A 16223-nucleotide genomic window follows, 5' to 3' on the forward strand; every position below is an offset into this window, starting at 1 on the left:
CCAAGAAATAGCAACAATAACAACAACAACAACCAAAAAGACAAAAGACAAAAAAAAAAAAAAAAAAATATTACAGCACATCCACTACCTTCCTTCATCTCCATAGAACCTCTAGAAAGTAATCCTCCACCTTTCTGCTCAGGTGGAAGCAAGGTTCCAATTGTATAACATCACTTAAAAATTTCCAAGCAACCCTATTTGTTGACTCATCATACACTCTTATATTCACAAATAGTTACTATCCACTCTCCCGAATTCTGGCACTCTGGTTGATAATTTGGCATTTTTATTGTTTTCTCTGCCTCAGGCATCTCCTGAGCATTCTACATCAGCATTCTACGTGCTAAGTCACTTAAGAGTCAATAACAACTTATTAAACTGATTTTCAGATTCCAGAGCCCAAAATTTTGTTGCACATTCTTTTTTCTTTTTTTTTTTTTTTTGTTTTTCCTTTTTGTCTTTCTAGGCAGCATCCCTGGCATATGGAGTTTCCCAGGCTAGGGGTCCAATCGGAGCTGTAGCCACTGGCCTGCACCACAGCCACAGCAATGCTAGATCCAAGCCACGTCTGTGTCCTGCCCTGCACCACAGCTCATGGCCATGCTGGATCCTTAACCCACTGAGTGAGGCCAGGAATTGAACCTGCAACCTCATGGTTCCTAGTTGGATTCGTTTCCACTGCGCTCTGACGGGAACTCCTGCACATTCTTTGTATCATCTCCTCTTCCCTTTTACTATGGAGGTGAGGCTGTGTGTCAGTGTAGTAGAGTTTTAGGAAAAAGCCACATCTAATGCATATGTAAAAGCTGTGTTTCATCAGCATTCTTTCTACTCTGAAATTATATCTCACAGAATTCCTATAAATTTTATTTGTTTTAAATTATACTTAGTATTAGCTGGTATATATATCTTCACAGTGAGCAAGAGAATGAATTTAATTTTCTTTTAATGAATTATTTTATAAAAAATGTTGCTGCTTTTTAGCTCAACCCTTCTAGTATCTAGTTGCTTCCTCCTGTATATGAGTTTTATTTTTTTCCCTAGTTTTTGTTATTGCTAGACTCCTGTGTCACTGCCATGCCTCTTTCTGCAAGCACTGCTCATGTCTGGAAACCACCAACACTGTCCTGCTCCTGCCTGCGTGGGAGCAAGAACTTATGAGGGGTCTGGGCTAATTCCTCTGTTGCTTTCTCCTAAGATTTATCATTTTTCTTATTTTCCTCCACCTCTGGGTATGAAGGAACTTTTTTGTTGTCCCCAACTTGTGTGATTAGACTCTCCTTTTTATTCCCACATACTTCTAAAACACCTTATCAGTCTGATTACATTTGTTGAGAGTCTCTCATGCCTCCTGGTTGGTCAACATGGCCCATGGTTTCTGGTTCACTAACTATTCCATTTTTGTAAGAACTGGCTATATAATCTTAATTTTAAAATCCTTTCTTTCCCTTCTAGGGTGTGGTGCAGGGATGGAGTTGGGGAATGTGGAGAGGAGAAATATTGCATGTACTCTTTGGGCCGTGGTGAACATCAACAACGATTGTTCCATCTTCTTCTTTATAATTTCCTGGAACTTTTTTAAAGAATCAGTATTGCTTTTGTAATTAAAAAAAAAAATGCCAGTTTTCATACTACTATTTTAGAATAAATGAGAAAAAAGAAAAATAGGGGGCCTCCTTCTCAAATATTTACCTACCATTTCAGCCAATTTAGCATGTCACTCATAAATGCAACATTTCCTTGTGGCATCCATATCCACCCATGTTTCTGTAAATTTTGTGGGTCATACCAGGAGTTCCTCAAAGTTCTGCTTTGCTTTTGGTATTTAGTTAAAAATCTGCTATTGGGGAATTCCCACTATGGTGCAGTGGGTTAGGAATCTGACAGCAGCGGCTTGGTTCACTGTAGAGATGGGAGTTTGGTCCCTGGCCCAGCATGGTGAGTTAAAGGATCCACCATTGCCACAGCTGGGGTGTAGGTCACAGCTGTGGCTTGGATTCAATCCATAGCCCAGGAAATTCCGTAAGCAGGGGGTTTGGCCATTAAAAAAATATATGATTATTGTTATTTATTATACTGCTATTTATTATTATTATTTATACTGCTATTGGGTTGCTACTTTGGTTTTCAGTCTTGGCAAAATCAATGGCTAAAATTCTTAAATGCCAGTTTTGGGGCATTTTGCATTTGTAGGGAAACAATGATCATGTAAGAGAATAGATTATTATCTCTAACAACAGCAGTAATCTAGTAAAGCAAATAATAAAGCAAGTCATTTGGATTTGTAAAAAACCTTCAACTCTGCATTTTCAAATTTCAATTCATTCTATCTATGACTTAAAGTGAAATAGCTTTACATATTAAAATTCTGTCAGTCAACTGAAACATGCATTTTATTATTACAAAAATAAAATGGGAGAATAATTGATAATTGTGAGATGTTAATTTTCTGTAAAAACCAAGAGTTTTAAATAGTTAAATAAGGAAAATAATATTTCATATAAATTTTGAAATAGTTTATTGGCTATTAGTTTTAGAACACTGTATCCTTATAAAACCAATCAATATTTATAAAATTTAAATGTACAAAGCAGAATAATGGAAATAAGATAGCAGAATTCTAATCTTTATAAAATTGTCTGGTGCCCTGTATTTAACATGTTAAATGAAAAAATTTTTAAGCACATATTTTTAACTTCTTAATTCCATTTAAGCCGTGAACCTTATCAGATTTTATACATGAATTGCAGTACAATTTCAGTTTTGCCACCCAAATCATCTATGGCAAGATCCAGGATAAATTATTTTTAATCTGTATCTAACAAAATGAGGAAAAGATAGTGTAAGAAAAAATGAGATATTACCCTTAAGATATTTTACTTCTCTACCAATCTCAATTTCTCATTTGAAAAGTGAGCATCTTTGGAGTTCCCATCGTGGAGCAGTGGTTAACGAATCTGACTAGGAACCATGAGGTTGCAGGTTCAATCCCTGGCCTCCCTCAGTGGGTTAAGGATCCGGCATTGCTGTGAGCTGTGGTGTAGATCGCAGATGCGGCTCAGATCCCGTGTTGCTGTGGCTCTGGCGTAGGCCAGTGACTACAGCTCCGATTAGACCCCTAGCCTGGGAACCTCCATATGCCGCAGGAGCAGCCCTAGAAAAGACCAAAAAAAAAAAAAAAAAAAGCATCTTTGTAGAATTCCAAGTGTGTGTTTTAGTGACTGCTGGAACAATCCAGCAGATACAGTGAAGGCTAAATATCCCTCCTCTGAAATGTCAAATGTTTAAATGTGATTACCAAATGTTTAATCATAAAACTCCAATGTTATTAAGTTTTAAAATGAGATTTTTATATTTCAGTATCCCAGAGACACAATCTGATGATACTGGGCATAGGCATTGGCTTCAGTTGCACATTTTAATGCTCAGTTATTGAGTTTGTGGTCAAAATATGTCTTGGATGCACCCCTCTTCACTAATATTACTTAAATAAAATGAAGTAGAACAGAAGAATACTAGAATGGAAACATCAAAATTCATTGCATGTAGTAAGGATAAGTACTGTTTTGTGAATTTTTTTCATTTGTATGTTTGTTTTCTTTGTATGTATACACAAACAGAAGATGTATACGTGCATACTGGGTAATGATATAAATTTCTTATTGTGGATCATGGATTGTGGTAAAGAATTTGAAATCCACTAAAACTAGAAGGAGGGAAAGTGTTTGATGGATCAGGGGGATGGGCATTAACTGCTGAAATTGCTAACAAAAGATAGTAATGCAGAGTTTAGAAGTTGTGTTTTGCTGTTGTTGTTGTTTGTCTTTTTGCCTTTTCTAGGGCCTCTCCCACAGCAATATAGAGGTTCCCAGGCTAGGGGTCTAATCAGAGCTGTAGCTGCCGGCCAACACCAGAGCCACAGCAATACGGGATCCGAGCCGAGTCTATGATCTACACCACAGCTCATGGCAATGCCAGATCCTCAACCCACTGAACAAGGCCAAGGATTGAACCCACAACCTCGTGGTTCCTATTCGGATTCGTTAACCACTGAGCCGTGATGGGAACTCTTAGAAGTGGTTTTTTAACAAGAGACTACAAATACATGATCTGCAGATTTAAGGGAGGATACAAAAGCAATTACAGTGTAAACGTAAGTGAAATGAAGATGGGAGTCAAAACTTAATTACTGAAATAATATTTTATGGCCAGGAAAATTGGAAAGGTAAGAATATAGGGATCATGTTAGCAAATAATAATAATAGGGATAGTGATGATAATACATTATGTTTCTTAACTCCTCCCTGTGGTTATCACAACAATTTCTACTGTGTTAATTCTACTATAGTTGATTCTTACAATAGCCAGATTGGAAAGAGAGAGCAAGCACTGGTAACCCCCATATTCTAGATAAGGAAAATTCTGTTACCTACTGAGAAATACACAGGTGGAAAAGAATAAAGGTTTGTCTTAAATTCAAGTCTTCCTATGACTTCATGTTTTTCCCAACAAGAGACCAGTTGAGAAATGAAGGGTGGAGCCCATATGTCTGGGGAAACTAAGTACAGCCATCACTGTCTGTGCTTGTGACCTCACCGAAGCACTTCGTCAGACTAAATGACTGGGATGTGTCTAGAGGATGGATCATTCGGAAGCAAACTTCCCCTCATTGTTTTCTAGGATGTTTAAAGAAAGAGACGCAACCTTGAACCAGGTATAAAAAATAAAAGCGAGAGCAGGCAGACAAAAAGACAGAATCAGAAATTTCCTAAGCAGCATTCTTCTCAGATGGGTGAGCCTGAACTCTCTGAGTCTGGTGGATAGAATTAAAAGTTTGCCGAGATCATAGCCTTTTTCTTACTCCAATAAAAATAAAGAATATTTGTCCCTGTTTTGTCATTTACAAAGGATTTTTACACTTGTCTCATGTGTTTATCACAAGAAACTTTGATATGTTTTATAGGTGAGGAAACTGTGGCTTAGAGAAATAATCATTCAAGTATAAGTGATGAATAAGACCCAGAGACTCTCATACTAAATGAAGTAAGTCAGAAAGAGAAAGACAAATACTATAAGATATCACTTATATCTGGAATCTAATATATGGCACAAAGGAATTTTTCCACAGAAAAGAAACTCATGGACTTGGAGAGCAGAATTGTGGTTGCCAAGGGGGAGAGAGAGGGCATGGGATGGACTGGGAATTTGGGGTTAATAGATGCAAACTGTTGCATTTGGAGTGGATAAGCAATGAGATCCTGCTGTATAGCACAAGGAACTGTATCTAGTCACTTGTGATGAAACATGATGGGGGATAATATAGGAAAAAAAAATATATGTATATATACACACACACGTATGTATGACTGGGTCACTTTGCTGTGCACTAGAAATTGACAGAATACTATAAGTTAGCTAAATGGAAAAAATTATATATATATATATCTATAAAAATTATAGATATATATATATAGATATATAGAGAGAGACCCAGGACGGAAAGTGGTGGAGTCTTTTTCTTACAATGCTAATATTTTATCTACTTTACTCTGTTGGCCTCCACAAACTGCTAGCTAACATTTTCAGTAGCTAACCTTGCAGATATATATTAGTATTAATAAAGTTAAATGGAGGGGAAATGTATTTGAGGCTGCCGTCTTAAATTCTTTTTATTTACTAAGTAAAAATAAAAGTGACCATTGGCAAACATGGGGTAGCTTTATTTGGGGGTTCTGGATTTCACCATAAATTTTAGAAAATATTCGAATTTATATAAGAATGAACCATAATGAGCTATTTATGATATTACAATATTTGGACATACCCTTATCTTCTGAAATTAACACATGAAGGAAAACACAGCCTGTGAAAAACACATCACTTGGTACAAGTGAGACATTTAATTGTCCACCTAGCTAAGACTTCACCAAGTGACAACATCGCTCACTGCCCATTTCACACTTTCATCCATAAAGACATTGTGGGAGATGTTCACTATAGTAATATAATGAATGTATGAGTTTGGAGGTAGTGTGGGGGAGTTATTTATTCTTCACTAGAGGGTTCATGAAAGAGATGTTTGGTGTTTTAAAAGGAGAGTACCCTGGCTGAGTGGGCAGTGAGCATGGCAGTAAGGGGTTTCCATTAGGTGGCAATAAGCTGTAGAAAAACATGAGACTATGAAATCTTGGGAAACCACAAGTCACTAGGTGTTGTTATCATCCAGCTCCAAGGTGTTATTGGAGCTGGATGAAAGGCTGGGGGAGGGGCACTGGAAGGAGGTGACTAGTGAAAGGTGCCTTATTAATTCAAGCCCTAGGGGGTCTGGAATGATAAGGTTGATGGTTTGAGTCTTTTTCTTTTGTTGATTCACTAAGTTACCATGTGGCTATTTCCTTAGCCATCCAAATTTTCTCAGTCCTCTCGTCTGACTAATCCTTATTGTGGATTATTGTATTCCCGTCTACTAGCTATTTCTACCCATTCTGCAAGTATTTCCAAAGCAGGGCTAGTTTTTTCTACTGGGTGAACCATTTACATATATTACCACCAACAACCTTTGTACCTTCTCATAAATGCCAATATGATTACTTGGTGTTAACCTCTTTCTTTAAATCATCAAGGTATTTTAATTGTTTTCCAAAAAAAAGATTTTTCTTACATGGTCCTGAAAACTGAAGACTGCATTTTCCCAAATGGCCAACCTGGTACTTATGTGAAAAAGATCCAGATTTCAAAGGCTGATGAACTGTATAGATGCTTATTGTCTTCAGTATCCATTGATTATGGTGTCTCAGATGCAAGGAACTTGAACTGTCCATAAAGGAATGACTTCAATTGGGTGTTAAACCTATGTAACTCTAAATGGATAAGAGGGAACCCCATGTCCAAGAAAGAGTGTTATAAAATATATTTAAAACTTTAGTTCTGCTTTGGAGTAGCCTCCCCTCACTAATTCTTCCTACTGTCTTGCTCTCATTCTGTCCCAGGATGTGCAAACTGCCCATCTATTTCCCCCAATCAAGTTCTTTCTCCTATATTTGATGCTCCATACCATCCATGATCTCTTGAGAGATGCAGGCTTGCTTGTGCTTTGGAAAACCTTCTCCCTTTTTCCAGGGGCTGAATTTATAGTCCTTTTTTTCCTCTCCTCTTTTCAATGGTTGGCCATTGCTTGGTAGGCATCAGAGTTTTCACTCTAGGCACTGTGAGCACTGCTTTACTTTTTATTTTTTATAGACTCTTCTAAGACCCTCTTTGCAACAGGCCAATCCTGTCAGGAAAGCTTCCTGCCAATGACCCGCAACAAAGCATCCTTGACCTCTTTGTTCCTCAGGGTGTACACCACAGGGTTCAGTAGGGGGGTGATGACAGTGTAGGTGACTGAGATCAGCTGATCCTGATCCATCGTGTTCTCTGACTTGGGCTTGAGGTAGGCAATGGAGGCACAGCCATAGTGGACAATGACCACAGTGAGGTGGGAGGCACATGTGGCAAAGGCCTTCTTCCGGCCCTCAGCAGAGGCAATTTTAAGGATAGTGGAGATGATAAGGATGTAGGAGATGAAAACCAGACCCATGGGAACCAGGATGACGAGGACACTGATGATCAACGTCAGGATCTCATTGACAGTGGTGTCAATGCAGGAGAGCTTCATCACAGGGCGGATGTCACAGAAGAAGTGGGCCACCTTTGTGGTACAGAAGGGCAGCCTGAACACAGCTGACACCTGTGTCATGGCCACAATTAGGCCAATGCTGCAGGCCCCCCATACCAACTGGATGCACACCCTCTTGTTCATCATGATTGTATACCGTAAGGGGTTGCAGATGGCCACATAGCGGTCGTACCCCATCGCTGCGAGCAGGAAGCAATTGTTGATGGCTAAAGTGATGAAGAAGAACATCTGAGTGGCGCAACCTGCCAAGGAGATGGGCTGACTCAGGCCTACGAGGTTACAGAGCATCTTGGGTATGATGATGAGTGTGTACACGGTCTCTGAGGCTGACAGCATGCTGAGGAAGAAGTACATGGGGGTATGGAGGTGATGGTCAGCGCTAATGACGGTCACAATGATGACATTGCCTGCCAGGGTTAATGTGTACAGTGAAAAGAACACAATAAAGAGGGTGAGCTGGTGCTCATGGAAGCTGGTGAAACCCTGGAAAGTAAACTCACTCACCACAGTGTGATTCTCATTCTTCATTAAACCATATATAGTACCTAAGAAAGTAAAAAATTATATAAGGAACTTATCTGTCAGTAGTAGACTGGACAGATTCTTTTGGTTAATCTACCTCAGGTCTCTACTTATTTATGTTCATACCCATGCCCATTTCTTTCGGGAATAGACAGTGTTCTTTCCTCACTTAGAAGAAAGTGCATGGCTTTTAGAGTCAATGCTGTAAATTCATATCCTACTTCTCTCATGTATCTTGGGCAAGGAATTAACATCTCTAAAACCAATTTTCTTTATATGCATGCATTATGATAACAATATCATAGAACTGGTGGTAGAAACATTTTATTTATTTGCTTTTTTTTTTTTTTTAATGCCTCAGATGCGGTGTATGGAAGTTTCCAGGCTAGAAGTCAAATCGGAATTACACCTGCTGACTTGCACCACAGCCACAGCAACATGGGGTCCAAGCTGCATCTGCAACCTACACCACAGCTCATGGCAATGCCAGATCCCTGACCCACTGAACTGGGCCAGGGATCAAACCCACATCCTAATGGATGCTATTTGGACTCATTTCCATTGTGTCACAACGGGAACTCCCTAGAAACATTTTAAATTAAGTATCATACTTATATTAGAATTCAAACAATTATGAATTCAAACAATTATTGAATACATTAATGTTCAGTGGTATCATGCAGAGCTCTAGGCTTTGTAGTGACCTACTAATTCCTGAGCTTCTCGGTTTTGAGGTAGATCTCTGATCACTATAGTTTGCACTCTTCATCCTCATTTCAGATGGTACTACTCCTCTCAGCTCCTTTCCTACACTCCTTTTCCCTAGACACCACCCATTTTTCAAAGCTACACAAAGCCTTTGACCTCTGTAAAATTCAGCTCCCTCTCATATACTGGCTCCTTTGTATTAGAAGCACTTTAGTGCATTTATTGTGACAAAACATGTCCACATACATTATTGAATTTTATCACCATCCGCTGGAGCAGGGAGGAGAAGGATTATTGTTTCTCTTCAGAAGCAGAGACTGAAGATCAGCTCTGTTTAGGAAGTTGGCTGTGGACACACAGATGTCAAAGGACAAAAATTAAGACTTGAACCCATGTCTTCTGATCCATTGTTCCTCCCACTACACAGAACTGCATCATAGAACTTCCCCATCATGGCCTTATTATATAGTCTTTGAGAATAGGGACCACGTACACAACTCTTTTTAACCCTAGAGTGACCACTGCTATGCAGGGCACTCAGGTCTGCTGATGGAGTCATTACAGATCATGGGTCCATCAAACAAGTTGCCTGTTGGGAAGCAAAGTGCTGGGGCACCACAGTGAGCTCTTCTTCAAAGAAGGAGAATATTCAATGTTTTCAACCCTCCTTCTGTCTATGCCTGTGATAGCAACAAACTAAGAACTAGGCTCAATTTTAACACTAGAAATACAGCTCTAGAAGAAAGCATGACACTATTAACATCTAATTGGAAAGTATCCTGGTACTGCAACTTTCCTAGTTGCCTTTACCCTGTTGCTAAACAACCTATAATTATGTAACAGGTTAGCTATAAAAAATAAATTTGGTAATAGAATACATGGAGTCGCCTTAAAAAGTATATATTGCTGGAAATAAAGCAAACTAGCCACATTGAAAAATGACTTAATAGTGGGTAAAGTTCAAAAGCAAGCTTTATTAGTGCCTTTAAAATTAATCAGTTTTTGGAAATATACCATTTTAAATGAAGGGAATTTTAGAAAGCTTTTTTAAGGGATCTGTGCACAGTTATGCTTTAGCTCCTCAGAGCATGTAATGAAAGGAACTGGTATGAGGTTGAAGAAAGATCAATTTTGTGTTAGATGTCAGGGACCATTTCTTAACAGGGAGAGTTGTTTGGCCTTGATGTGTGCACCATGATGAGAAACTGTAAATGGACTCTGCGAGGCTTTATAAAGAGCATCTCTGTGGATTATGATTTGTCTGAAGACACGCCTATAGACGAAGAAACATAGCTGACAAGTGGCAGAGCCACATTCCTTATTACTGTAAAGAATCAAGATAATCTTTAATCCTAGAAGTCATGATTCCTTAGGATTAGCCAGGGGACCTTTGAAAGTGGCAAGTTAAGGAGAAAGAAAAAAAGCAAATTCATACACAACTGAATCCTTTCCAGGTTAATATGATCTGACCCTTGAACAACAACAAAACCTGTACATGTATTTTATTTCTCATGTGGCTCCCTCTGTAGAGCATTGAAGTCTTTTGCCACATCTCACTTACTTTTCATCCTGCAAATCTCTGGCTCAACAGAAAATTGGAGGGAGTGATTAGAGGTGTGGTCCGTTGCTCACAAATATTCACATATAAGGTCATGAAAAAAAGGCACCTGAAGTAGTCCTTCTACTTGCTTCTGGGACAGTCCAGGGATTGAGGTAAAAGGAAAGTTACCAGGGGCTCCTCAGATATGAGATAATCTCTCCAGCTGGAGGAGGACCTTCTGATGCCCAAGAGAATGATGATCTCTAGGGATCATCATTCAAGGTTTCTGGGTTCCATTCCCTGAGCATCCTTGAGAGTTACCCTGGGACTAGACGGAAGCAGACAGCCAGTGCCTGGGGACCTTGTTAGATAGAGGCCATGTTTACCAGATGATAGGGGCTTGTGCTTTGGGAGTTTCGTGACACTTTGCGCTACAAGTGGAAATTGCAGTGGCTTGTCAGGTTTTATTTTTTTTAAGAAACAATCTATTTTTATAGAGTTGGGCTTGGAAAACCATGGTTACAAAGCCCAAGCGAGCTCTAGCTAAGAGTCTCTGTCTTGGATTCGAGGAAACTGAAGCTCTCCCTGTAGTCAAGAACCTTGTTCAATATTAGAAGCTGTTTGTTTGTCGGGTGGTGCTGTTGTTTTTTTTTTTTTTTTTTTTTTTTTTTGTTGTTGTTGTTGTTTTTTAAACCTCTTCTTATTTTCTATAACTGAAAGAGTCAAATCTGGCCATCATTTTGTCCTGTGAAGAGACAGTAGAGACTCTTCAGAAGGCCAGGAGCCCACTGTACGTGTCTAAAGAAACCTGAGTTAGGATTTCACTGTCCAGGCAAATGGTGAAATACACAGGGCTTCACAAGTATACTCTGGGGTTACCTCCACAATGCTTTCCAGCCCTAACCCCAGCACTTTTTCTTCCCCTAAGAGCATCTTATTCTTACTAATTTTTTTTATTGATAAAAGACAAACTGAGGCATTTTAAAAATTTTAGGTATCTGAGCAAAAATCAATTCAAATGGGGCAGTGCCAGAAAAGAATGGGTTAGGTCTCTCCACTGCCAGGAGCTCAGGGAGAGACTTTTATAGAGAAAAGGTGGAAGCAAAGTTAAAGAGAATATAGACTGGTTGTAGTTTAAACCCTGCTTGGCTATTTGTGATCGGTCATCCTTAGGCTTTGATTTTATAATCTGGAGGCATTCACGGGCTTAGATTTTGGTATGTTTACTTAGGGTGCCAAGATATTAGAGCAACTTCAGTCTAAGGGCCTCCTTATTTTAGTTAATATTTAGTTAATTTAACAACATATAGCCTTCGCTATCTCATCACCGGATCCTGACAGTTCTCTTCCAAGTTAATTTTTCCACACATGGCAAAAAAATGAAGTGCCTGCAGTCATATTTTGATAATCCTAAAAAGTGCCCCTTGTACTTGATTGGGTTTGTTTTGTGTTCTTGTTTTTTTTGTATTCCCTCTTTAAAATTATAAAAAGGAAATTTTATAGCCAACATGAAGATGTTAATAATATTTGCTCTTATCAGTTTCAGAAGACATGAGAAAATACTAACCATATTAGAGTTTCTTAGAAAACTCAAAACTTTTCATTAAATTATCATTAATGACGTTAGCATCTCAACTTATTTCCTGGCTGTTTGCAGCTGAGTGGTATCTTCATTTGCACCACAGCCGCTAATGTTTTGGGTTCAAAGTACGATTGGGTCGTCCTCCATTTGGGAGCCACATTGTCTCTCTAGCTATCACTGGAAACGCAAATCAGCATTGAGGCATAAAGGGGCTCCCTGCTCTAGATGGGAAGAGGGCAGAAAGCCTCTTTTATAGGAGACAATCAGGCCAGCTCCATCAGCACCCAAGGATACGGAGACTTTAACTGTTAGAATCTGAGCTCTCTGTGAAAAATTAGGAGCCATGTTGTTGGAGGATAGACCAGTGAAGTTACTTTTCTAGAGGAAAACTTTTGGTTGTAAGAGTTGAAAAGGAGAGAGTTCCCTTTGTAGCGCAGCAGAGGTGAATCTGACTAGTATCTATGTGCATGTGGGTTCCACTCCTGGCCTTGCTCGGTGGGTTAAGGATTCGGCGTTGCAGTGAGATATGGTCTAGGTTACAGATGTGGCTCAAGTTCTGATTTGACCTCTAGCCTGGAAACTTCTATATGCTCGGAGGAGAAAAAGAGGTTGAAAAGGAAATCTAGCAGAATCCTAGGTTGTTTATGAATAACAGGGAGAAAGGAAGGACAGTGAGTAGGGGTCTCTGAGGAGGTTGATGGCCAAACAACCCCTGCTTGCTGGTCAGCAGGTTTCCCCAGGTCTGGCTATGTGAATAGCTGAAGGGCTGAGCTCTGGGAGGTGTCGAGTTCCTGAGCACTGTGCTTGGTGCCTTAACCTCAGTCTGTTATTGTGCAGGCAGGCTTGTCCACAAACAAATGTAGTCATCTACATCCATGGTTACTCATCCCAAAATTTGGATTTTCCAGTTTGCAGCATAACAGACTGCCTGAACTGAGTGTCGGAAAGCAAGAAGTATCCTTCATCATCCGTGTCTGGGAGACTGGCCAGGGTCAGGCTATTCTCACACTGCATCTCCGGTGTGGTCAGAAGGTGGCAGGGGTTTACTCACTTACATATCAGCCAGGTGATGCTGGCTATTGACTGAAATACCTAGACGCAGCTTCTCCATGTGGCCTGGGCTTCCTCATAGCCTGTACTCTGGAGAACAAGAGCAAGCACCCCAAGAAAAAGAGCCTGACAGGAGCTGGATGACCTGTTATGCCCTAGTCTCAGAGTCAGGATGTCATAGCATCACTTTCATCCCTCTGTATTGGTCCAGCAGTCACAGAGAAACACCCAGTCTTGGGGTGTGGAGTGGGGTACAGACTTCACTTTTTAATGGGGGATATGGCACAGAAATAGGAGAGCATATTGAATGGGAGATAGTGTGTCCAGTGTTTGAAAATACAGTCTGCTCCAGTGAATTAGCAAATGACCAGGATCTTCTCTCAAACAGTTTAGGCAATTTGTCCTGAAAGGGAAACAGGAGACAAAATAAAAATTAGACTAACCAACCTCCAGGCTCTCCCTGTTTAGGTGTATCTGTAAACCTGATCACTCTTTTTGAAATGCTTAAGTTCCAGGGATTCTTGGAAAAATGAAGGGAAAAAGTGAACAACCCCACCCGCCTAAGAAAAAGGGGGAAAGATTCTAGATCCTTTACTAATCTAACATCACGAGCTTGAGATGACGTTAATGTGAGTTAGAAAATAAAAGATATATATATTTAGTGCATTAATATAACTGGAAAAGCAAACAAAAGTTCTAAACAATTTCAAAATTAGCAGAACTGACGAGGATGACAAAAAGATTTTTGAAGCTAGTAGTTGCAATTTGCTTATAGGTTTTTTGATCACATGTAGGCTTGGCATATGTTGTGATCTTTAATTAAAAAAAACAGGGAGTTCTCTATTTTTCTTTATGGTTTTTAATATAACACTTTATATTAACAAAACATTGTTAGTTGAGATATGTTGAGATGCATAGTAATTAAATCTGTTTAATTAATATGCTGAGATGCAAAGTAAACTTTTGGGAACTCATCACTTGACTCGAGCTGCACCGGTATTTCTCATTTCCCCATTTCCTTATCTCTTTGCACTGCATCCCCCTCCCCCATCCCCACCACCAACAGTTACTGCTATTCTGATTTTTATGTTTATTTTTTATTTATTTATTTTGGTGTCAGGAGTGGGATGCGAATGATTTTTATGTTTATTTTTATCTTACTTGTTTTATACCTTTATTTTATATGTATTTTTAAATAATACATTTTTATCTGTTTTTGAGCTTCATAAAAATGATATACTGTATAGAGTTTTCTGAGACTTGCTTTTTAAAAAATTCACTGTTCCTTTTCTAAGATCCAAAATGGAGCTGCGGTTTATTAATGTAACTACCTTATGCTAGTCCCTCATGTGAATATACCACAATGTTTTTTTATCCATTCTTCTGGTGAAGGGTAATGGGGTTGTTTCCAGATTTTTGTTATTATAAATTGTAATGTTTCAAATATTTTAATACATACTTTCTTGAGCACATGGTCCACAGTTCCTCTAAGGTTTATATATTTTTTAGATGAAGTACTAACTCATGGGGTATAAAAAGTTTCAAATTTACAGGATAATACCAAATTGAATTTTGTAATGGTTGTACCAATTTATGCTATGACAAGCAAAGAATAAGAAAGTTCCAGTTGGTTTGCATTCTTTCAAACACTTGTTATTAGACTTGCTAATTTCTGTCAAATTGGTGGGTGTGACATGGTTGTGGTTTTAATTTACATTTTCCTGAATAACAAGAGGTTGAACGTCTTTTCAGGGTTTTTTGGCTATGAATGTTTTTGTCTTCTGCGAAATACTTGGTTATGTCTTTGACCACTTTTCCATTGGGTGGTTGTGTTTTTCTTACTCAACTGTAGCAGCTTGTTTTTTTTGGAAAAAAATATAGCTTTATTAAGATATAAATCACAGAGCATGCAGTTTAACTATTAAATGTGTAATTCAGTGGTTTTTAGTATATTTTTAGAGTCGTGCAGCTATCACAGCAATCTATTGAGAACATTTTTTTTTTTTTTTTTTTTTTGTCTTTTGGTCTGTTGTTGTTGTTGTTGCTATTTCTTGGGCCGCTCCCGTGGCATATGGAGATTCCCAGGCTAGGGGTCGAATCGGAGCTGTAGCCACCGGCCTATGCCAGAGCCACAGCAACTCGGGATCCAAGCCGCGTCTGCAACCTACACCACAGCTCACGGCAACGCCGGATCGTTAACCCACTGAGCAAGGGCAGGGACCGAACCCGCAACCTCATGGTTCATAGTCGGATTCGTTAACCACTGCGCCACGACGGGAACTCCGAGAACATTTTTATTATCCCACAAAGAAACTATGTACCCACTAGCAGTCACTTTCCTTTCTTTCCTCACCCCCTGGGAATTACCAATGTAATTGTTACCTCTTTAGATCTCCTTGTTATATATATCCCATTTCGAATACAGGGAATCATAAAATATATGGTATATACAAATCCAGTATATATTTCAAGTTTCATTCATGTTAGCATGTATCAGTACTTTATTCCATATTTTGGCCAAATAATATACCATTGTATGGTTATACCAAATTTTGTTTATCAGTTGATGGACATTTGGGTAGTTTGCAATTTTTGGCAATTGGGAGCACTAGGCTGCAGGTTTGATCCCTGGCCAGGCACAGTGGGTTGAGAATCTGGCATTGCCACAGCTGCAGCATAGGTCACAGCTGCAGCTCAAATCTGATCCCTGACCAGAGAACTCTATATGCCATGGGCAGCCCAAAAATTTTTTTTGCAGCTCATGTCACTGCTGTAGCATGGGTTTGATTCCTGGCCTGCTAACTTATGTCATAGGCATAGAAAAGGAAAGAAAGAAAAGGAAGGAAGGATGGGAAAGAAAGAAAGAAAAGGAAAGAAAGGGAAAGAAAGAAAGAAAGAAAAGGAAAGAAATAGGATTACCGTATGACCTGGCAGTTTCACTTCTACTTATATATCCAAGAGAAATGAAAACCTAGGTCTACACAAAAACCTTTACATGAATGTTCATAGCAGCATTATTCTACTGTAGCAGTTTTGTATGTATCCTGAACATCAAACCCTTATCCTTAATATGTTATGCCGATATTTGCTAATACTGTGTGACTTGTCTTTCTGTTTTTCTACAGTGCTTTTCATTGAACAGA

The 16223-nt window shown here is 39.1% G+C and overlaps 2 protein-coding genes across 4 annotated transcripts in view; one reads left to right on the plus strand and one right to left on the minus strand.

Annotated features, from left to right (window-relative positions):
- The window catches only part of LOC100520241 (olfactory receptor 10J1-like), a 328271-nt gene that overhangs the window by 226003 nt on the left and 86045 nt on the right, over positions 1–16223 (plus strand). The gene's annotated exons all lie outside the window — the stretch shown is intronic.
- On the minus strand, positions 5481–8535 carry LOC100152040 (olfactory receptor 10J1-like). The gene has a single exon (XM_021089596.1). The coding sequence runs from the start codon at positions 8204–8206 to the stop codon at positions 7277–7279; it is 930 nt and encodes a 309-aa protein (XP_020945255.1). The 5' UTR covers positions 8207–8535; the 3' UTR covers positions 5481–7276.

Source organism: Sus scrofa, chromosome 4, assembly GCF_000003025.6.
Source record: "Sus scrofa isolate TJ Tabasco breed Duroc chromosome 4, Sscrofa11.1, whole genome shotgun sequence".
NCBI lineage: Eukaryota > Metazoa > Chordata > Mammalia > Artiodactyla > Suidae > Sus > Sus scrofa.

What these genes read in the sequence shown, in the direction of transcription:
- LOC100152040 (XM_021089596.1), bottom strand. Translation starts at nt 8,206, where the DNA reads ATGAAGAATGAGAATCACACTGTGGTGAGTGAGTTTACTTTCCAGGGT.